Raw genomic sequence first — 24,385 nt, 5'->3', positions numbered from 1 at the left:
AAGTCAGTTAAAAAACACCCAATTATATTAAAATAATTGTTTCATGGGATTCTGCATAAAAGTGTGTATTTTATAGAATATTAATGGATTTTTATAAAAATAGGTTTAATTGTAAGCGCTTTTCGTATTTTTAACCGAATTCAAAAAGGAGGTTTCTCAATTCGACCCATCTTCATCTTCATTCGATTCGATATATATATATAATGTGTTCGCGGATAACTTCGTCGTTTATAAATCGATTTTGATAATTCTTTTTTTGTTGGAAATGAGACATCCCATTGAGTAGGTGGCACCATGATATGGAAACCAGGATCTGATGATGATATCCCTGAGAAATCGAGTTAAATCTTCAAAAATCGTAGTAGCAACTAGTGCGTTTTTTAATATTTTTCGTCGACTTACTTTGTATTACTTGTCAATGTAATTAAAGTCGGTTTTTTTTCGTTTGCTAGCAAACAATTATTCACTTTGTGAAAGTAATGCACAGTCTCTTTGGAAGCGTGCAAAATAGTTACAAATTCTGGCCTGCGGAAAAAAGATTAAATTCTTAGACCACGACTTCTTAAAACAAACTTTAGTGTAGCCTACACAATTCGTAATCTATAATATCTATATAGTAAGTAATTTCCTCACCGTCTGCGGGCCAACTGCCTATTTTAACGACGAATTAAACGATTCTTCTATCGCACATTAAGTCGATAATTTGTAGACAATTGACGTGCCCCACGGTTTTATTTTAGTCTAGTCTATGCATATGTTTATAATTCCCACGACTGTATCTATTTTATTATTTTTTGGTTTTTAGTACATTTATCTTAAACATTGCAATGTATGTTTAACATAAAACCGTTTAACTTAAAAAATTTTTTTACCTATTTTTATTATCTAGTTTTTAGTTGTTATTTTGCATTCTGTTTAATTCATTTAGTGCTTCATTATTGCAAGGCCCATCTTAAATATTGAGGTTGTATAGTGCACTGTATTCTTCTTGTCAAGCCCTTTTATTTGATACCCATATTGGTGGAATTGTTATCAGACATTTGGTAGTGGCGGCCAGCTTAGATTTCAATTTTTAACCGACTTCCAAAAAAGGAGGAGGTTCTCAATTCGACTGTATTTTTTTTTTTTTTTTTATGTATGTTACATCAGAACTTTTGACTGGGTAGACCGATTTCGACAAATTTTGTTTTAATCGAAAGGTTGTGTGTGCCAATTGGTCCCATTTAAATTTATTTGAGATCTAACAACTACTTTTCGAGTTATATCTAATAATGCGTTTTTACTTGACGCTTTTTTCGTCGACCTACTTTGTATTATACCGCATAACTTTCTACTGGATGTACCGATTTTGATAATTCTTTTTTTGTTGAAAAGGGGATATCCCTAGTTTAGTAGCGTGATAAGGAAACTAGGATCTAATGATGGGATCCCAGAGAAATCGAGGGAAACTCTCGAAAATCCGTAATAACTTTTTACTGGGTGTACCGATTTTGATAATTTGTAATTTAATGAAAAGCTGATGTTCATCGTGTGGTCACATTTAAATTTTATCGAGATTTGATAACTACTTTTTGAGTAATCTTTGATAATGCGTAGTTGCTTGACTATTTTTTCGTCGATTTACGTTGTATTACTTGTCGATGTAATTGAAGTCGGTTTTTTTTTCGTTTGCGAGCAAACACAATTATGCATAGTAAATTGTATTCTACTTGTTGAGACCTTTCATTTGATACCCATGTTGATGGGATTGATAAAACCTAAGTTTTCCGCCATTTTGTAGAGGCCGCCATCTTGGATTTTAATTTTATATAGTACATTGATTATACTGGTTGAGCACTTTCATTTGATACCCATATTGATGGGATCGATAAAACCTACGTTATCCGCCATTTTGTAGCGGCCGCCATCTTGTATTTCAATTTTTTATAGTATATTGTATTCTGCTTGTTGAGTCCTTTCATTTGATATCCATATTGATGGGATTGATAAAACCTACGTTATCCGCCATTTTGTAGAGGCCGCCATCTTGGATTTCAATTTTTTATAGTATATTGTATTTTGCTTGTTGAGCCCTTTCATTTGATACCCATATTGATGGGATTAATAAAACATAAATTATCCGCCATTTTGTAGCGGCGGCCATCTTGAATTTATAATGATAATGAATAAACATAATTGTATTGTCACCAAAATCCAAAGTGTATACAAAATTTCAGATTAATCGGTTGACAGGAAGAGGGTGAAATTTGAATTACTAAATTTGACCCAAGAATAAAAAATAAAACAAACGGGGTGAGCTAAATATAATATAAAAAAAACGGGGTGAGCTAAATAAAACCGTTTAAAAACCGTTTAATAATATATATAAAAGCGAAAGGTCACTCACTCATCACGAAATCTCTGAAACTATAACCCTACAGACTTGAAATTTGGCAGGTAGGCTCCTTATAAGACGTAGGCATCCGGTAAGAACGGATTTTACGAAACTCGACCCCTAAGGGGGTAAAACGGGGGTTGGAAGTTTGTATGAAAGTCCTATGTTTTTGAAGTAAGAGACTTGAAATTTAAAATATAAGCTCTATAAATGGTGAAAAGGTGTTCAAATAATGTATCTTCAGAAATCAACTCCTTTTTGGGGTTAAAACGGGGATTGTAGGTTGATTCACTGATCACGAAATCTCCGAAACTATAACAGCTACAAACTTGAAATTTGGCAAGTAGGTTCCTTATAGGGCGTAAACATCTGCTAAGAACGGATTTTACGAAATTCGACCCCTAAGGGGGTGAAACGGGGGTTGGATGTTTGTATGAAAGTCCTATGTTATTAAGGTAAGAGACTTGAAATTTAAAATGTATGCTCTATAGATGGTGAGAGGGTGTCCAATTAATGCATTGTAATCTATTTCACCATTGGAGAGAGAGCTCCACCATTGGCAAGAGGAAGGTTTTCGGAACGGCTAAGCCGATTTTGATGAGAGTTTCACTGGAAGTTTGCCGGGAAAACTTTGTGACACACTAATTTCAACGCGGGCGAAGCCTCGGGCACAGCTAGTTACCTATAAAAGTAGACTGGACTTTACAAGGTTAAGTCAAAACTACTGAATTAATTTGAATGAAACTTTGTATGATTTGAGTTAATAGTAGGTAGAGCTAGAAATTACAAATAAAAGTTCATATTATGAAGTCGCGAGTATTACTAGTCTCAAAATAAAAGTATTTTGATTTTTGAAGTGAAACTTCTTGAAGCGCATGATGGAAATTTTTTTGGGGATGAAACCGCAAGGTTTTTTTTTGAATCGGCAACGTTTTTGTCAGACCTAAAAATAAGTTTGCAAAAAAAGTTTCACATCTGACATGTGTACTTTCTACGCACGCACTTTTATTTAAATATTTATCTATATCTTTTTAACCGACTTCCAAAAAAGGAGGAGGTTCTCAATTCGACTGTATTTTTTTTTTTTTTTTTTTATGTATGTTACATCAAAACTTTTGCCCGTGTGGACCGATTTCGACAAATTTAGTTTTAATCGAAAGGTGGTGTGTGCTAATTGGTCCCATTTAAATTTATTTGAGATCTAACAACTACTTTTCGAGTTATATCTAATAATGTGTTTTTACTTGACGCTTTTTTCGTCGACCTACGTTGTATTATACCACATAACTTTCTACTGGATATACCGATTTTGATAATTCTTTTTTTGTTGGAAAGGGGATATTCCTAGTTTGGTACCGTGATAAGAAAACTAGGATCTGATGATGGGATCTCAGAGGAATCGAGGGAAACTTTCGAAAATCCGTAATAACTTTTTACTGGGTGTACCGATTTCGATAATTTTTAATTTAATCGAAAGCTGATGTTTATCATGTGGTCACATATAAATTTTATCGAGATCTGATAACTACTTTTTGAGTAATCTTTAATAACGCGTAGTTGCTTGACTATTTTTTCGTCGATCTACGTTGTATTACTTGTCGATGTAATTGAAGTCGGTTTTTTTTTCGTTTGCGAGCAAACACAATTATTTATTAGTATTTAAATTCACGCGAATCCATGGCATATTACTAGTTTCACATAAAACAATGTAATAACTTAATTATATTTTATACTAATGAATGAAAACAAAGAAATCAATCATTATTGTTAATCTCGATACAAAAAAATCTAACATTGACAAGCATTTGTAATTTTCCAAGCGGATATCGAAGTAGGTAAGCTTATAGCGTTTTTTTGTGTGTTGTTTCAAACGACTTGCGTAATAAAAAGGCTGTCGTGCGGTCCGGGTCATTGTCGGATTGTTTTGTTTACCTGGCAGTTGTGAATAAATTACGATAGGTGCAGCCGGAGGATCCAAAAAAAAAATGCAAATTAAATTTAAAATTAATTTATTAAATGTATACAACAAAAAAAAAAAAATAACTAAATTACAGTAGTGACAATTGGTCGATGTTTGTACCGAGAGTGACGCTTCCAGATTTCAGGCTTGGAATGAAAACTTCCATTGACGGCAATGCTGGCTGCAATTGCTGAGCTTGTTTCACGTGCAGCCTATGTAGGTCGTAGGTGCCGTGTGCAATGCAATGATGAAAATGCAAGCATGTTGATGCAGCGATTTACTATCATCATCATCTTCCTGCCCTTATCCCACTTATGTAGGGTCGGCACAACATGTTTTTCTCTTCCATTCCTCTCTATTATTCGTCACTTCAGTGCTTACTCCTTTCTTTCTCATATCCTCACTCACACAATCCATCCATTGCTTTTTCGGACTGCCGATCGCTCTTCGTCCTTCGACATTCATCCCTAACATTCTTTTACCGACATAGCGGTCATCCCTCCTCATTACATGCCCATACCACGCTAACCTATTGCTTCTTATTTTCTCTGTCACAGGTGCTACTTTCAAACTTCCCCTTATATACTCATTTCTAATCCGATCTTTCCTCGTTACTCCACACATCCATCTTAGCATTCTCATCTCGGCTGCGTGCACTCTTCTTTCATCCGTCACTTTTGTTGCCCAACATTCTGATCCATACATTACGACAGGTCTTATGATCGTTTTATAGATTTTCCTCTTAAGTTTAAGGGGCATTCGTGGATCACAAGCTGTTCCAGAGACCTGTCGCCATTTCATCCATCCCGCATTTATTCTATTTTTCACGTCACGGTCTATGTTGCCGTCATTTTGTATTAATGACCCAAGGTAGCGGAAGTCGGAGCAGACTGGTAGGGATACACCATCCAAGGCAATATGGGAAAAACCGGACGAACCGCTGAAATCGCAGAACAAGTGCTCGGTTTTAGACCTACTTATCCTCAATCCCGCGCCCTCCAGTCTTTCCTGCCATTTTCCCAGTCTGCTCTGTACTTCAAGGACATTATCTCCGACAAGAACAACGTCGTCAGCAAACAGCATACACCAGGGTGCTTCCTCCTGTATGTCTGATGTTAGAACATCCATTACCAGGAGGAATAGATACGGGCTTAAAGCCGACCCCTGGTGCAAACCTACAGCCAAACTGAACTTGTCAGTTACCCCGGCTTCGGACCGGACGTGGGTGCTAGCTCTATCATACATCGCCTGAACAAGTCGTACATACTTCTCTGGCACTCCTTTCCTTTTCATAGCCCACCACAGAACCTTACGGGGGACCCTATCGTATGCCTTTTCCAGATCCACGAACACCATATGCAAGTCTTTTTGTGCGAGTCGATATTTTTCGCAGAGTTGGCGGAGTGCAAATATGGCGTCCGTAGTTCCCTGGCCCGGCATAAATCCAAATTGGTTCTGTGTGACCTCACATTCTTCTCTCATTCGTCGCGCTATCACTTTCTCCCATATCTTCATGCTATGTGACATGAGTTTTATTCCCCGATAGCTGCTGCAGTCCTGTATGTCACCTTTATTTTTAAAAATGGGCACCAGTGAACTGTAGCACCATTCCTCGGGTATAACCTCTTCTTGCAGCAACTTATTGAAAAATAAAGTCAGCCACTTCCATCCATCCGCATTCAAAAACTTCCACACTTCCGCTGGTATACCATCTGGCCCAACTGCTTTTCCATTCTTCATACTCTGCACTGCCATCTTCACTTCCGATTTACTATCGTAGGCAAATATGATTAAAGAGAATAATACCATGGCCAACCACCAGCCAAGAATTAGCTATTTGTTACCGATAATAACAGAGAACATATAGAAAGAAGAAGTATGGAATATATATAATTATATTTTACAGATTATTGAGCATTATCAAATTGTTGCCATCTCAGAGAATTCGGGAAAACTTTTTAGTTCAATAAAATCGACACAAGAGGATCGCAGGTTTCTGAAGCATTTACTGTAGTAATTTACTTCCTTTAACGTAAACCATTTCAAACCCTACTAGTAACTTTCTTTCTTTGCCCTACTGAAAAGCCGCTATTTCTAAAAAGGTACAACAGTTATAGACAAATTAAGGCAAAACCCTTAAAGAAATACCCCAAAGAAAATCGAATATGGCGCGGTAGCAAAATTGATTTACGAAGACTTTCAGGAAAAACAATTGCTTACAAGTGACATAATGTGTTAAAGCAGGGCAGGGAGTTACTTAAAGATGGTCCAAGACCAGATCGCCCCAATGAGGTGACCACGCCAGGACTTATTGCAAAAGTAGAAAAATTAGGAAGATGCTTGATAAAAAAAAAAATTGCAGAAACGATTAAAGTATCGGAAACGATGACATGACTAAGGTTCTCGCAAGATGGACGCCGTGAATGCTCACGCCAGCGCGAAAACAACAGCGTGTGGAATGTTCCCGTGCATTTTTGAACCCCTGCAATGAAGACAAGGGTGGCGTGTTGAATCAAATTGTTACTGGTGATGAATGTTGGGTTTATCATTATAATTCTTAATCTAAACAAGACTCCACGTAGGGGCATCAAAAGGGTGCAGCTCCGCCAAAGAAGCTTAAGGTGACACAGTCGGCCGGGAAAGTCATGGCGACAGTCATTATGGACTGAAAAGGAATTTTATTGATGAATTATAAAGATAAAGGTGTTTCTATAACGGGGAATATTATGCTTTAATTTTGGAACAGTTAAGAGAAGCCACAAAAGAAAAAAGATGAGAGGAAGAAGGAAAAATTGACAAAGGGCGTTCTGTTGCTGCATTACAACGCTCCCGTTCACAAGAGCTTTGATTCGCTGGAGATGCTGAATAAAGTAGGCTGCGATATTTTAAATCACCCACCTCACCCATCCTACGGTCCAAATCTTGCCCGAGTGATTATTACCTCTTTCCAAACGAATTGCATGGTAAGAAATTTTCTACTGACGATGAGATTAAGGAGCTTCGAGCAATGTGTTCTGCCTGTGTTAACATACGCAGCCGAGACGTCGACACTGACGAAGGGACTGGTCCACAAGTTTAAAGTCGCTCAACGTGCAATGGAACGGGCTATGCTTGGGGTTTCTCTCAAAGATAGGATTAGAAATGAGACTATCCGCGAGAGAACGAAAGTACGAACGAAGTTGAAGTGGCAGTGGACTGGTCATCTGTGTAGCAGGAACGATGACCGTTGGAGTAGACGGGTCCTGGAGTGGAGACCGCATCTTGGCAAACGCAGTGTGGGACGTCCTCCGGACCGTTGGACCGACGATCTACGTAAGATTGCCGGTGTAAGCTGGATGAGGATTGCGGAAAACCGGGAAGTCTGGCGCGAACTTAGGGAGGCCTATGTCCAGCAGTGGACTGCCATAGGCTAAAGTGATGAGATTTAGGAAGCGTTTTTTATATTTAGTATCAGCATTGTACCCTTCGAAGCCGGGGCGGGTCGCTAGTGTTATATAAATGGAAAATATACTGCCAGATATCTACTGCTTGCTTGTAGATCGGCATTGACACAGATCGGTGATTGGCCTTTTAATATGAGCGGAGATTGTTCTAGGCTTTGAGAATGTTTACCTAAAATTTAATTTAAAGCTATACATAATAAATTTGAAACGATTCAGACTGCAACATCCCACGGCTGGGCATAGCCTCTTTCTCTATGTGGGAGAAGTATGTAGGGGAATGCCGGAGGTTAACTGAGGTAGGGCACAGCAGGAATTTCCTGCTCAAAATATGGAGCAGCCCGACTGGGGTAGTACCTCGACCTTACAGAAGATCACAGCAAAATAATACTGTTTTCAAGCAGTATTGTGTTCCTGTTGGTGAGTAAGGTGACCAGAGCTCCTGGGGGGATTGGGGATTGGGTCGGCAACGCGCTTGCGACGCTTCTGGTGTTGCAGGCGTCTATAAGCTACGGTAATCGCTTACCATCAGGTGAGCCGTACGCTTGTTTGTTGACCTAGTGACATAAAAAAAAAAAAAAAAGGTTAATCCAACACGCTGCTCTGCTGCGGGTTGGCGGATAAATTGCCTACTATGAGTAACGATCGTTTTCGGTGTCCATGATAACAAGCGGTACCGACGGCTTAACGTGCACAATTTATTTTTAAAAATGTATATTAAAATCATTCTTAGAATCATTTCAAAGTATTTACCGAATTAATTAATTCTAGTAACCAACACATATTTCACAACTGAATAAAAAAGACAGACCTGACATTAAACAGAATATCATTAATAAAAAAAATTAAATCTAATAAAATTCTTGTGTCGTGGTTTTTGTAGTTAAACTCCTCCGAAACGGCTTGACCGATTCTCATTAAATTTTGTGTGCATATTGGGTAGGTCTGAGAATCGAACAACATCTATTTTTCATACCCCTAAGTTAAAAGGGGGGGGGGATTAAGGGGGTTAATAGCATACATAGCAAAACAACGTTTGCGGGGTCAGCTAGTTAAAAATATAAATTATTATTAATAGTATTTACGTCTATGATGTTTGTTACAATTTATCATCAAGTCTTCCCAGTAAGTTGTCTAAGATACTTGTACTGGGAATGACTCGCAACCTCCGTTTTTATTTTACATGGTTAAAACTATAAAAAGTTATACTTAGAATTTAAGCTTACATTTAATTTATGTATTGTTGTGTGTGAGTGTGATTATTTGTGTGTAAGTTTGTCTATATCTAAGATTTTTATTTTTGTGTTACCCACATTAGGAATTCTAAACATTTCTGAATATCATATCAAAAATTGACCGCTCCAGCGGGGTTCGAACCCGCGTCTCCGACTTACCGTGTCGGCGCTCTTGCCAATTAAGCTATGGAACGATGCACCCGCCCGAGCGAAATTTTCGATATGATAATTTTTAATTTCGGTTTAAGCGAACCGTGGCGCCGTCTATAGTGAGCTCTTTACAGAAACCCGTAACTATTCAAAGTTTCATATTACAATGAAAATCTTTGAATAGTTACGGGTTTCTGTAAAGAGCTCACTATAGACGGCGCCACGGTTCGCTTAAACCGAAATTAAAAATTATCATATCGAAAATTTCGCTCTAGCGGGTGCATCGTTCCATAGCTTAATTGGCTAGAGCGCCGACACGGTAAGTCGGAGACGCGGGTTCGAACCCCGCTGGAGCGGTCAATTTTTGATATGATATTCAGAAATGTTTAGAACTTTGTCTATGTTTTTTAAAAGAATGTATAGGTGGGAATCAGAGTATGTGGAACAATGTGAGACCCCCTATAGTAGCAGTAATAATTGTGTTTGCTGGCAAACAAAAAAAACCGACTTCAATTACATCGACAAGTAATACAACGTAGGTAGACGAAAAAATAGTCAAGTAAATACGCATTATCAAAGATTACTCCAAAAGTTGTAATCAGATCTCGATGAAATTTATATGTGACCACATGATAAACATCGGCTTTCGATTAAATTAAAAATCATCGAAATCGGTACACCCAGTAAAAAGTTGTGCGGATTTTCAAGGGTTTCCCTCGATATCTCTGGGACCAAATCATCAGATCCCGGTTTCCTTATCATGGTACCACACCTGGGATATCTCCCTTCCAACAAAAAAAGAATTATCAAAATCGGTTCATAAACGACGAAGATAAATACCAATGGAATTTGATTTCATCCATTTATTAATTATACTCTTTATTGTAAAGGTAAACAACAAAACTCAAAATAATAACAATAATATAAGGAAGGGTGCACAAAGACGGTCTTATCGCTAGAAGAACGATCTCTTCCAGACAACCAGAATGACCAAAACCAGAAGACAGACAGAATGGTTTCAAATTGTCGTAAGATAGCACGAATGGCTCCTTCAAGGTTACGAAAATGGAGACGATACAATAGAGATTGATCGGTCTGGCTAGATTACAATCTTGTCCTATAGTGGTCATTACAAATAGCTGTTGCACTTGTGGTCACGAATTCCATTGCCGCTCATACAATTTTTTTTTTATTTTTTATTTATTTATTTATGCTTTATAGTACAACATAACTATATTTTAAACATTAAACATATTAAAGACAGTTACAGACTGTGAAATACAATGGGCGGATGGCTATTTAGCCATTTCTTCCAGACAACCCAAGTAAAGGAAGGATTTTACATGATATTCAGATGTTTGTAGCGATCTGCTATTTGCGTTCTACATGTTTATAAGTCCTTGACACATGACTTTATCTCACAGATGGTTTAAGGCTGTTTGTCTTTTTTTTTTATTAAAATATTCCTTTGAAACTAGACTGGTTTGTTCAAGTTATAATAAATCATATACCGACCATTTTTTATTATTGTTTGCCTTACTCGTAAGTTATATTCGATTATTACGCAATAATCCTCCAATCCAATGCAATAAACAGATGAAAAAGGTCAATAACGTCATAGCGCTCACAGAGTTCCGTAACGTTATTAAATATACATATCGGAAACAATGACATGACTAAGTCCGCTATATATATATTAGCGGACTCGTCAGACGTTGTCCTGCCCAGAAGAGAAGAGAAGATACTGATAGACGCGCAACCTGCCGGGTCCAACTGAGATAAAAACTACCCTATCTCCCAAGTTAGACCAAATTACAGATTCTTAAAAAATTTGATAAAAATTGGTTCAATAGTTTCGGAATTTATCGCCTACATACACAGCCTACTCGCCACAGATACTAAGTTTTACATAATTATCTAAAAAATGGTTTTAAAACAACCAATGTATCTCAACCGGAACTTTTCACTTGTTCAGAATGAACTAACGGAAAGTTGTATAGGGACCGCAAAGGCTTAAAAATTCACACCACCCGTTGCCACAGCGATCCATTAGTGCATTCATTACCTATTTTAACCAATACTTCATCAACCGTAACCAGTGATAATAATTCGGTTTCATTTGAAAAATTTATTTTAAAATGTCACTAAAATATCCCGCTTGTTAAACGAGTTCCTAGAGGGGCGAGGATGTCCTAGCTAGATCACTATCATCTGTGATTAAAAAATGTATTTCGGACACTGATTCGGCCTGGCAATATCTTTTTTTGTTTTCCTACAAATTTTTACATGTTGATAAAACCAAAAATGGTTCTTTATCAACTAAATTAAAACAGAATAGCTTGTTAGACATTCCGATTATCATTCCTAAAAACGCACGACCTTTATATTCTTATTCTAGTAAAATTATTGAAAATAAAGCAATGGATGGAGATCTTAAGAATGCAGCTCGCATTCTTTACTCTAGTGATACCCTCGCACCTTTTGATAGTAAAACGCGAAAAGCATCCCTTACCGAATCCGGCATCCGTGCTCCCAAGTCCACCTATTTTCAATAATGTTTTACAGGTTAAAGATGAAGACACCTATGCTGCAATTATGTCGTTCACAAGTGGCTCTGCTAGCGGCATAGACGGCATCACACCACAACATCTTAAAGATCTTGTGAGTGTCTCAGCCGGTGACGCTGGCAGGGCTCTCTTGAATGACATAACCAATCTTTGTAATTTCATGTTATCTGGCAAGGTATCTTCGTCTTTTTTGTCTCATATTTACGGTGCAAGACTATGTGCCTTTAACAAAAAAGACGGTAGTATCCGTCCAATTGCTATCGGGACTACATTTCGCCGTCTGGCGTCTAAATTGGCATGTAGACACATAGTCTCCAGCCTAAAAACAAAATTTCAACCAATACAATTGGGCTTTGGAAGCAAAGGAGGCTGTGAAGCAGCAGTTCACGCGGCTCGTACTTTTTTAAAAAGTAATGAGGCTGAAGTTCTGCTAAAAGTTGATGAATGCTTTTAATTCTTTAGACAGAGCAACCTTGCTTAACGAAGTTTCATTACATCTTCCTGAAATTTATCCTTATGTTTGGCAATGTTACAGTTCACCATCTAAACTACTTTTTGGCGAAAATACAATTTTTTCTAATGTCGGCGTCCAGCAAGGAGACACACTAGGTTCGGCTCTTTTTATTTTTATTTATTTTTATTTATTTATTTTGTTTCAGACATAAGTAGTCCATATCTTAATGTTAGTATTACAAAAACAACTTATATCTAATGTTAGTAAATCAATATAAATATGAATAAAAGTAAATAAAGATATCAAACAACAAATATTTTAGTTATATATTTTAGTCTAGGTATATTAAAATATTGTCTATTTGTCCCAAAATCAATGTATATTTTACGCGCAAGCCCAATTTGGAAATTTCCTGGAATGACCGAAAAACTTGATGCCACTTTAAAAAATTCACTAGAAAAAATTCTAAATTTATCTTTTGATGAAAATTCATGGACCCAAGCTACTTTACCAATTAGAGATGGTGGCATCGCCGTGAGAAAAATTTCTAGTGTCGCTCTTCCTGCGTTTCTTGCTTCTGTGCATAGTATCAAGAGTTTATGTTCTGACATCTTTAAATCTAATTCAGTCCAAATTACAGATGCTACAGATGCAATAGAAAACTGGAAGTTAATGTGTCCTAACGGCGATATCCCGAAGGACGTTACAAAACAAAAACTTTGGGATATACCAATAGTTCACAATACTCATATAAGTTTGACGCAAAATCTTACAATTGACAATAACCGTGCCAGGCTTCTAGCTGTGTCAAATAAAGAGTCAGGTCACTGGTTACACGCAATGTCGTCAAAAAACCTTGGGGCACTTTTAGACAATAAAAGTTTTAGAATTGCTCTCGGTCTCCGGTTGGGAGCTCCACTGTGCTTTGAACACAGATGTCCGTGCGGAAAAGAGGTCGATTCTTTCGGACTACACGGCCTTTCCTGTAACAAAAGTTCAGGTAGGTTTTCACGCCACGGTTCCCTAAACGATACCATAAAAAGAGCTCTTGCCACCATCGACGTTCCTGCTCTCATCAAGCCTACTGAAATTAGTCGCAATGATGGCAAGAGACCTGATGGATTGACGTTGGTTCCCTGGGAAAGGGGACGGGCGCTTTTGTGGGACGCAACCTGCGTTGACACACTTGCTCCGTCTCATGTCAGGGAAACAGCCTTAAAAGCGGGAGCCGCGGCGGAAAAAGCTGAAACGACTAAACGGTACAAATATTCGTCACTAATTCCAAATTACATCTTTATGCCGTTTGCAGTCGAAACACTTGGACCTTGGAGTAGCAGTGCTAAAAAATTTTTAAATGAGATAACACCTCACCTTATTGCCTCCACTGGTGACAAGAGGGCTGGTGCATTTTTTGCCCAGAGAATCGGTATAGCGATTCAACGGGGAAATGCTGCCAGCATTCTTGGCACAATTCCACGCGGACATGATTTATACCAAAACTATCTGTAAATATTTAGTCCTTAAGTTATGAATTGTAAATATGTATAATATTTTGTATAAATAAAATTATCTAAATATATGCTTTTATATATAACTTGGTCGGCAAACAAGCATACGGCTCAACTGATGGTAAGCGATTACCGTAGCCTATAGACGTCAGAAATACTAGAAGCATCCCCTAAGCTACCCCCTATTCCCCCCAGGAGTTCTGGTCACATTACTCACCACAGGAACACAACACAGCTTGAGAGCTGTATTATTTAGCTGTGATCTTCAGTCAGGTCGAGGTACTTTCCCAGTCGGGCTTCTCCATATTTTGAGCAGGAAATTTCCTCCTGTGCACTATATCAGTTTAAAAAAATTATACAACTAGGTTGGCAAACAAGTGTATGGCTCGCCTGATGGTAAGCGATTAACGTAGCTTATAGACACCAGCAACTCTAGAAGCACTGCAAAAACTACCTCCAATCCGCCCAGGAGCTTATATATACATATGATAGCGAGGTATTATAATGTTGAAGTCTAGACAAAGAATTATAACGTATAACAAAGTAAAAAATAAAATAATTATTCAAGTAGGCTTCTAAAGCACTTTTGATCGTCATTTCTCAAATTATCGACCTGGCATGACGTATGCAAATGGCCACGGTAAAATACGGTCAAAGTTCACGCTGTTATTGTGATGGAAGACCGCTAAACAAACCTTCAAACTTCCCTATCTTGAAATACTCTCCAAGGTAGATTTGTATGCAGATTTTAAATGTGTGTCTAGCGGTAATAAATAAGCTGATAAAAACCAGTTAATTGTATAATAAAAACGAATTATATATATAATGGAAATAATCTGATAAGAATGAGCAAATTACTGCAAGACTCCGTCCTTCCGTCTTCAGTAGTTGACCGTTGTGGATTTACTCGCGTGTTCTCCTCAGAACCGTACCTAATAAAATAGTTTATGACACTAATAATTTATCAAAATCAAAAAAACATAGATCTACTCATGTTTGAGTTTAAACAGAATTCTTGAGTATCTACTCCTATTTATTTTAGACCACTTCAGCTTATCACAGTCCTTGGAAAGGTCTAGGTTGAGCAGTCTCAACCTAGGCCTCCCCAAGTTGGCGCCAAACATCCCGGTCGGCCATCTTCATCCGCCGACGATATTACGTAGATCACCGATTGCGTTACCTTAGATGGATAGGTCTTTTTAAATTTTAATTCATTTTTCTCTTATTTCTAACTAAATTTTGTAAAAGACCTATATTTGTTTTTGTTTTTTCTCTGTTTCTTCATTAATTATTTTTGTATCATCATCATCATCATTACAGCCTATACAGTCCACTGCTGGACATAGGCCTCCACAAGTTTACGCCAAAAATAATGTGAACTCATGTGTTTTGCCCATAGTATTTTTGTAAACGGCTATTTAATTGTATGTACTTTGTCTGAAATAAGATTATTATTATATTATTATTATTATAAATAGTTTGTCCCATAGTTTATCCAAACATTGTATGGATCATATTTTCTTATTAAAACTTAACGCTTCAGCGTGTAATATCCCACTGCTGGGCATAGGCCGCTTGCCCCGTGTAAGAGAAGGATCAGAGCTTTTCATATCCAAGTGTATTTTACTAGCAATGTATTATCGCTACCAAAAGATTGTATATGATCTTACTGATAAGACGAAAGATGAAGATGTATTAATTTTTCTTCTTTATGGCACGAATACATTATACGTAGATACCTAAAATACGAAAAACGAAGAGAGATTTATCTATATTAAATTATTATTTGTATATTGAACCCTAAAATAATATTACTATTCTGGTACATTCACAGCTCAAACGAGTATTTCTCCAATGGGTCAAAGATCCTTGCGTTCTTGATAAGTCAGTCGCGGTGCACGGACGCAAGATGACTTTCAAGTGGTTATTATTCGCTTTTATCATAAAATTAACTGTAAGTAAATAATTTAATAATAAATACTATATTAATAAATAATATATTTTCAATATTTTTAACACTATACTATTTTTTTTAATGTTTTAGTATACGTAGGTAAAAAAAGCATTCAGCCTTGAAAACGTTAAGTTTTGATTGATTTTAAAATCTTAACAATATGGTATGGAATTTAACCAAAGTCGTTTTTATTGTTTCACTTGTTAATCATCGTCAATCAATAAATATAATAAAAATGTAAATGTAATATTTGTAGACGGTAATCTCAGTTACGGCTTATTCGATTGAATCCGATACTTTTTACGAAAATTACGCGAACGGAGGAGTATGAAATTTCGCACACTTATAGTTTATATAGAGAAGGGGTGCAGAATGCTAATATATATATTTTTTAATTATGCATAAAAATACATTAAATAAATAAATTAAAAAAACATTACAATGCGTGTGTGTGTCAAATTTGTTTTGTTTATTATTATAGAAGTATTATAGTCTTTGACAACAGGACCTTAATAATGTTTAAACTTATAATTTAAATTATTTATGGGCGAATTTAGATCACCGGGCAACCACTAGTAATTACAATTATACGATGTATTGTAATACGGTTATATTGTTTCTTTCCCTTTCAGAATGGGTTAGTTCAAGTACCAAAGCTGAAACTAAATGATGGCCACGAAATGCCTGCCATTGCACTTGGTACCTGGCTGGGGTTCAGCTCAAACGTACGTTACCATTTAATCTTACACAATATTTATTACACTATATAAAAAAAAAAACCCGTGAACATCATAAAAACATGAAAAAATTCAGACCCAATTCTCAAAGATCTTATAGCCTCTCATAACTCGATATGAGAATTTGGTCTGCATTTGTCCATGCTTTTTATGATGTTTATGAATTTTTTCCATAGAGTTTATTAATATATAGAGTATATATCGTCATTGGTGTCTTCTCAAGAAGCCTTGAAGTTTCACTCGCCACACTGTTTCGCTACGGATTGGTAAATATTTGTGTCTTCCAAAATGTACCTCTTTTATATAGGTATAACTCAGGAAACAAGCGTACGGCTCACCTCATGGTAAGCGATTACCGTAGCTTATAGACGTCTGCAACACCAGAAGCATTGCAAGTGCGTCGCCGACCTTAACCCCAATACCCCTGATGTGATCTCCTTGTTAAGCATGAAGGTTACATATTATTTAATTACCTTGTTTATAATATTCGATAATATTATGACATTGTCATCAGTGTTATTCTGTTAAAATACCAATACCTAATTACTTACTATGTCTTATTTTATTGTTAAATAAAGCCAATATTCCATTTGGTTGTGTCTTTATCTGTATCAACCCCAAGCAGCTTACTTCCCCGTAAGGTGGCCAGAGCTACTTGGGGAACAGGAACGCAACACTGCTTGAAAAGTGCTTATTGACCCGTGATCTTGACGGTTGAGGTACTACCCCAGTAGGGCTGCAGTTAGGTAGCTTCTTAAAGCTGTTACTGATCAATTTTGTAAAAATTATTTAGATACTAGCTGACTCGGCAAACGTTGTCTTGCCGCTAAACGCCATTAAAAAATAGGGGTTGGTGGTAAAGGGTGAAAATTTAGGGTTGTATGTATTTTTCAACGCCAAATCATAAAATAAAAAATAAATAATTTATCTGAAAATTAAAAAAAAAAATAGGGGTTGACTACCCTTAGCATTTAGGGGGGTGAAAAATAGATGTTGTTCGATACTCAGACCTACCCAATATGCACACAAAATTTCATGAGAATCGGTCAAGCCGTTTCGGAGGAGTTTACAAACACAGCGACACGAGTATTTTATATATTAGATAAATTTAGAACATTAAAACTCAATACTATTCGTTAATATTTAAGCCGTGACCTTTAAAAGCTAATAGTATATGCTAATACAAAAAAAAAAAAAACTTGTGCTCTACGTTGATTGGCCATTCATGGCTAATTTATGCTATAATTTGCACTAAAACGAAATATTAATCATGTTTTTTGTTAGTCATTATAAATTCCAGATTTTTCGAGACTATTACGCAAGGCCTGTAGTAACTGGGGCACAATACATAAATATGTACAACTATGGTCAAAAACAAATAAATATAAAACTCGATAAGTGGTATAAAATTAATTATTTTTTATTTACTGCAACTTATAATTAACTTTCACTGTCCAAACTACTTCAATACGGAATGAGTGCGGAGGCTTTAGCTAAATCTACTGTTACCTAAGGTTTCCTTATTAAATCTAAAATATCAATTCGTAGCTACAATTCAGGGTTGGGCCCCACCTTGCCCCATCATGAGTACGTCCTTGTATAACTAATATATATCATCATTCCAGCCTATTGCAGTCCACTGCTGAACATAGGCCTCCACATGCCAAAAATGCGTGAACTCATGTGTGTTGCCCATAGTCACCACGCTGGGCAGACGGGTTACTGACCGCAGAGCTGGCTTTGTCGCACCGAAGACGCTGCTGCCCGTCTTCGGCCTGTGTGTTTCAAAGCCAGCGGTTAGATGGTTATCCCGCCATCGGTCGGCTTCTTAAGTTCCAAGGTGGTAGTGGAACCTTGTTATCCCGTAGTCGCCTCTTACGACACCCACGGGAAGAAAGGGGGTGTCTATATTCTTTGGTGCCGTAGCCACACAGCACAATATATGCGTAATACCAAACAGCTATGCGATTTAAGTTTTTTTAACTTCCACGGTCATTATCAAAGGTTATACTGACGTGACTTTCTGCGATTGTGATTTTAAAATACCCGATATGTCGGCCACCACCACCACGTCGGTACCACGAGTCAAATGCCACGATAGTCACATAAATAATTTAATTTTTAACAAAAAAAATTAACTGACTTCAAATAAAAGGAGGAGGTTATTCGACTGTGTTTTTTTGTGTCTTACTTACCTCGATAACTTTTTACTGAGTGCACCGATTTTAATAATTATATTTTTAAATCGAAAGCTGGCGCTTGTTAAGTGGTCCCATTTAATTCTGATTGAAATCTGATCATTACTTTTTGGGTTATTTTTAGTAATACGTATTCACTAAACTATTAAATGCGATCACCAACCCGCCTGCCCAGCGTGGTGACTATGGCCAAAACACATGGGTTCGCGCTATTTTTGCGCATGAATTTGTGGAGGCCTGTCCAGCAGTGGACTGTGATACGCTGAAATGATGATGATGATGATTCAATAAACTATACTTTCGCATACCTACGTTGTATTAGTGGTCGATGTAATGGAAGTCAAATTTTTTCATTTCGCAAGCAACCACGATTACGTATTTACTCATTTATTTTCCACAGGGACCAAAGTCCAATGAAGTGGAACAAGCAGTGCGTTGGGCACTGGACGCTGGATACACTCACATCGATACCGCTTGGATATATAAAATTGAAGACCAGGTCGGGAGAGGGCTGAAGGGAGTGCCTAGGGAAAACGTGTTTGTGACTTCCAAAGTAAGATTTGGTGATTTTTTTACCAAAAAAAAAGAAGAAAGAAAGTAGAAGAAGTATTGTAGACATACTTTCTAAGGGAAGGTGTCTTCGCGCTTAGCTAAAAACTATTGCTTTGTAATATATATAAAACTAGCGACCTCTGTCCGTCTATATTTTTACACGATAAGTAATCACCAACATATCATACACTAGAACCTTCTCCGAAACACGCTGCATCTTATGCTATAAGTATTATTCCGATCGGTTCAGTAGTTTTCGCAGTATAACCGAAAAAATACTGGCTCTCTCTGGCTCATTTTTTTTTTAATATTTACACAATTCACACACGGTCGTCTGTTCCTAAAGTAAGCAACTTAATGCTGGTGTTATAGGTAACAGCCGACTGGCTACATTTTTTTTTCGTTAAACATACTTATAAATAATACATATATTAATATATAAATAAATATTTATATTACACCCAGACTCGGGGTGGGAATCGAACCCACAACCCACGGAGCAGAAAGCAGGATCACTACAAACTGCGCCAACGGGCTAGTCAAATTACATTACGAGTACTTACGAGACAATAGTCATTTATTAGTATAGATTATGATTCGCTGATTTCTTTTTCTTAGGCATGACAATAAATGGAGAGCCCGGAGCCGGTTTTTTTGTTCGAACGGCTTTATGGACTTTTGCTTCTTGTACAAGTACATAAAAATGAGTTTGAAATATTCGTCAACAATATCGTATATTTTGCCACACAGCTATGGAATACCTTCCACGCTAAAGAAGCAGTGGTTCCAGCCCTGCGTGAATCTCTACGCAGCTTGCAGCTGGACTACGTCGACCTCTATCTCATCCATTGGCCTCTTGGAGAGTTTGTAAGTATTAATTTAGCCTATAACATGCCACTGCTAGACGTAGGCAGCTTTGGTTGGTGGTATGAGAAGGGTATCAACATTTTACACACAGTCAAAGATTCATGATACTTTATTTGTAGTAGCGTTTGTAGTAAGGGAAATTATTTTTCATAATTTATTTCGTTATTATCGAAAATTCCTCAATTATAACTTAATTATTACACAATTCTGAAACATATTTTTAAATGTTTACTGTTCTTAATTTCCTATGTACAAATTTCATGGTTTTATATTAAAAAAATGAGTTCAAGCGCCAAATGTTATTATTACCACATTTTTAGCCAATGTAAAAATATTTGGGTTAACATTTAGATTTTGCTGAAAATATAATCAAATTGCAGGCCAATTCATCATATGATTCAACTGATTATTTGGAGACATGGCAAGGCATGATAGAAGCGAAGAAACTTGGTCTTACCAAGTCGATTGGTCTTTCAAACTTTAATCAGAAGATGATCGAAAGAATTATAGAGAACGGATTGGAGAAACCTGCTGCTCTGCAAGTCGAGGTTCGTTGATAATTACGCAATACTAGTTTTCCACTGGGTCTTCGCCCGCGAGAACAGCACGTCTTTGACTGTTCCGTTTTTATCTCGTGATGAAATATAGCCTATGTTTCTGGGATAACTTTTCATTCTTGCAATAAGAGATTTTGTAAAGTCAATATAGTAGTTATATCATCAGATATTGAAAAATAATCTTTTGAAGAATAAAATTGGCTTCCATTACGCACTTGAGATTTAAAAAAAAAATTAAGTTAGCAATATTGCCAAATATATGTTCTGATTCGATGAGTTTGTTAAGGTCAACGTTCAATTATCTAAATTCAGTTTTAGTTCTATGGGACTTCCGCGATTGTCATTTTGAAACTCGATAAAAGCTTAAAGCATTCAAATTTTAGATTTTCTACGACATTTCGCTTCAGCCTATAATGTCCCACTACTGGGCATAGGCCTCTTTCCCCATGTAGGAGAAGGATCAGAGCTTAATCCACCACGCTGCTCCAATGCGGGTTGGCGCATATATTCCCTACTATGAGTTACGATCGCTATCAGGTGTACATGATAAAAACCGGGACCGACGGCTTAACGTGCTCTCCGAGGCACGGTGGGGAGACCCACAAGGACTGCACAAACACTCAGATCACGGCAAAAACCTGTATGTAGGACATTTCATCTGTTCCTAATAAAACCTACAAATTAAAGTAAAATTTTCCAGCTGAACCTCAATCTCCAACAACCAGAGCTCGTGGCCTTTTGCAAGTCCCAGGACATAGCAGTCATGGCGTACACGCCATTCGGTTCGCTCTTCTACTCCAAGGCGGCACCCGACGCTCCACCTCCGAGGGTGGATGACCCAGCGCTGGTCAAAATCTCTGAGAAGTACAATAAGACAGTGCCGCAGATTGTATTAAGATATTTGGTAAGTCTGTTTAGAATAATAGTTAAGACTGGCCTGCAGTGGCTTAGCGAGGGGTGGGGGGGCAAGGGGCGTCATCATGCCCCAAGCGCTACTTATAAAGGGGCGCCAATAGTCCGCAAATCAAAAAATTGTTGGAAATATTACATGGCCTTGGAATGAGAGGCGCTAAAAAGGTATTGTGCCCCGGGCGCGAGTTAAGATCGCTACGTCACTGCTGACCTGTTGGGGTAGTTAAGAGTGATGATAAATATCTACAAATAGTTCCGGTATAACTCATAATTATTAATATATAATTATATTACTTGTAATCATCAGACAATAAATTTCTATTATACACAGGTTCATTGTAACTTTTCTTGACTTTTATTTAGAACTAGCTATGACCGCGACTTCGTCTGCGTGGAATTTAACAAAATAATTATTCTTCAATTCGCAGAGTTATGAAATAAAAAAAAATCTAAAATATAAGTAGCCTAAGCTACTCCTTATTACATCAGCTATCTAACAGTGAAAGTCCCGTCAAAATCGGTCCAGCCGTTACAGAGATTAGCCGGAACAAACAGACAGACAGACAAAAATTATTAAAAAATGTTATTTTGGTATATGTACCGTGTATACATCCATATGCATTTAGTAAAAAGTAGTTTCTTTAATATTACAAACAGACACTCCAATTTTATTTATTTGTATAGATGTATTATCTATGTATGTTATATATCTGGATTACTAACCTAGTTATATTATCACGTAATAGGGACACCTATATAATATAATTTATGTATTTTACTAGTTTTATCACGACGCGTTAATGCAACGGTCACAGCACTGGCTTATGGCTATTGTGTTGGCGGTTGCGGGTTCGATCTCTGCACATGGTATACCTTTGTGTTGGCATACAGATGTTTTCCGTGGTCTGAAAGTTTGTGCTTGTTTTCTGAACCCCCAACACCATATTAATTCTAGGGGAAACCCTTGTAAACCGTTAATTAATATTATTTGTTCAGGTTGAACTCGGTGTGGTCCCTCTACCAAAATCGCTAACAAAAAGCCGTATTGAGGAGAACATCAACATTTTCGACTTTCAACTGACCGAGGATGAGAAGAAACTTTTGAAAACCTTCGACAAGGGCTACCGTGTCATCCCTCAGTACAAATGGCAGGACCACCCTTACTACCCCTTCGAAAAGAAAGTGAATGAATAAGTTCGTGATCATTAAATCATTTTGTAGCGACATCTATCGCGCAATATACTAATTTTTTCGATTTTCTCTAGTTTGTATGCCGCTAGATAGATGTCGCTACAATTTTATTGATAAAAGATGTTCTTTCATTTATCCTTACTAATATCGTAAAATAAAAATATTAATTCGTTTTAGTGTTCGATAATAGTAAATATTATTAAGGTGGGGTACAGCGGGAGATGACCTACCCTACTGGACACACAATGTTTGACAATATCGACAGTAGCAGTCTTTGTTGCTGAAATCGGCTTCAAATACACGCTGGCTTGATTTTTTTATTTTTTGTTTGGGTCATGGGGGGGGAGAGACCATGTAGTCGACACACAGTTTTTCAGTTCAGACACTGCATGAACGCGAGCCAGAGTCAACTTAAAAAATATGACCTAAAAAATAATGGCATATAGTGTTAGGAAAAATAAGTAAGATCTATGAGAATGGGAAAGTGCAATAAAAACTTGTCATAAATTTTTTGTAAATAAGGACTTTTAAACTAACTCCATGGACTAAACAAGCGAGGCCCCTGGTGTCTCCCATGGCGTTCAACGTGTTAAAAACAATTGAAAAAGAAAATAAAACAACAATCTGTGACAAATAATAAACATTTACTAAAAAGAAAAAAATAATATAAATATTTTATTTATGTACAGAAATATCATTTCCACACTCACTCCGGTAAAAAATGAATCTCATATCTCACGCTACTTACGTACAGACAGACATGTATATATAACTGTAATCTCATACAAATTCGTTAGTAAATGATAATATTATACATATATGATTCAATGATACATTTGCGGAATATTGGCAATTTCTTAAACAACATTTAATAACCAAATAAAAAAAATAACAGAAAAATAACTTTTTTAATTCTAAAAAGAAGTAAATGCCAAACTCCACACAACCTATTTTTTAGAAAAATTTTCTTTACATAATATCCTAAGTATTTATCTGTTGGATACCGTCATCCGTCAAATAGCGTTATCCACAACCTGTGAAACCAACCCTAAGTTATGTATAATAGTTTAAAATGCAAAATAACAGTCTGGAAACATATGTATATAAACGAAATCATTTATTTGTGCTTTACTTGTATTTTATGTACATTTAATTGTTGAATTGCTACAAGAAAATAATTGATCAAATTTATCTTTCAGTTTAATAAGTACATAATAAAAGAATAACAAAAAAATATCAGAGGATTCATTCCGAACTGTCACAAAAACTAACATAAATTATTACAAATAATACATTTAAGCAGTGTGACCAATATAAAAAAATAATCCCTAATTGTCATCAATTAATTTATTCAACATTAGCTTTCACGGCGAACTTCGTACCGCCTCTTTTTTCGTAAACAGATCGTTTTTTTTTTCTCTTATACAAATCTTGTCTTGGCAATAAAGAACACAAAAAAAATCCGATTTGATGCAGTGCGTGCAGATTCATTTTGCAAATATAAATTTACGGAAAATAATACTATTACTTTAAATAGAAATCATAATAATGACATAAAATCTAAATTTGTGACATTTTTAATGATAGCAACACAATATTTAATAAAAACAATGAAAAAAAAATGTATTATTTAAATATAAATTAATATTTTATTTACTGTTCTCTATTCTTCTAATTTTAAATAATACTTGATTTATTTATCCTTGGAAACAAAACAAATTTATATTCC

The 24,385-nt window shown here is 36.6% G+C and overlaps 1 protein-coding gene across 1 annotated transcript; it reads left to right on the top strand.

Annotated features, from left to right (window-relative positions):
- The first annotated feature begins 15,565 nt into the window (after positions 1-15,565).
- On the top strand, positions 15,566-22,828 carry LOC123667886 (aldo-keto reductase AKR2E4-like). The gene is made up of 7 exons (XM_045601719.1): positions 15,566-15,642; positions 16,275-16,367; positions 18,978-19,130; positions 19,880-19,996; positions 20,377-20,544; positions 21,254-21,457; positions 22,462-22,828. Exons 1-7 carry the CDS (start codon positions 15,598-15,600, stop codon positions 22,657-22,659), a joined length of 978 nt encoding a protein of 325 aa, XP_045457675.1. The 5' UTR covers positions 15,566-15,597; the 3' UTR covers positions 22,660-22,828.
- The last annotated feature ends 1,557 nt before the right edge of the window (positions 22,829-24,385 follow it).

The sequence above is a fragment of the Melitaea cinxia genome, chromosome 29 (assembly GCF_905220565.1).
Source record: "Melitaea cinxia chromosome 29, ilMelCinx1.1, whole genome shotgun sequence".
Classification (NCBI taxonomy): Eukaryota; Metazoa; Arthropoda; class Insecta; order Lepidoptera; family Nymphalidae; genus Melitaea; species Melitaea cinxia.
This window is presented reverse-complemented; position numbering and strand designations above follow the sequence as displayed.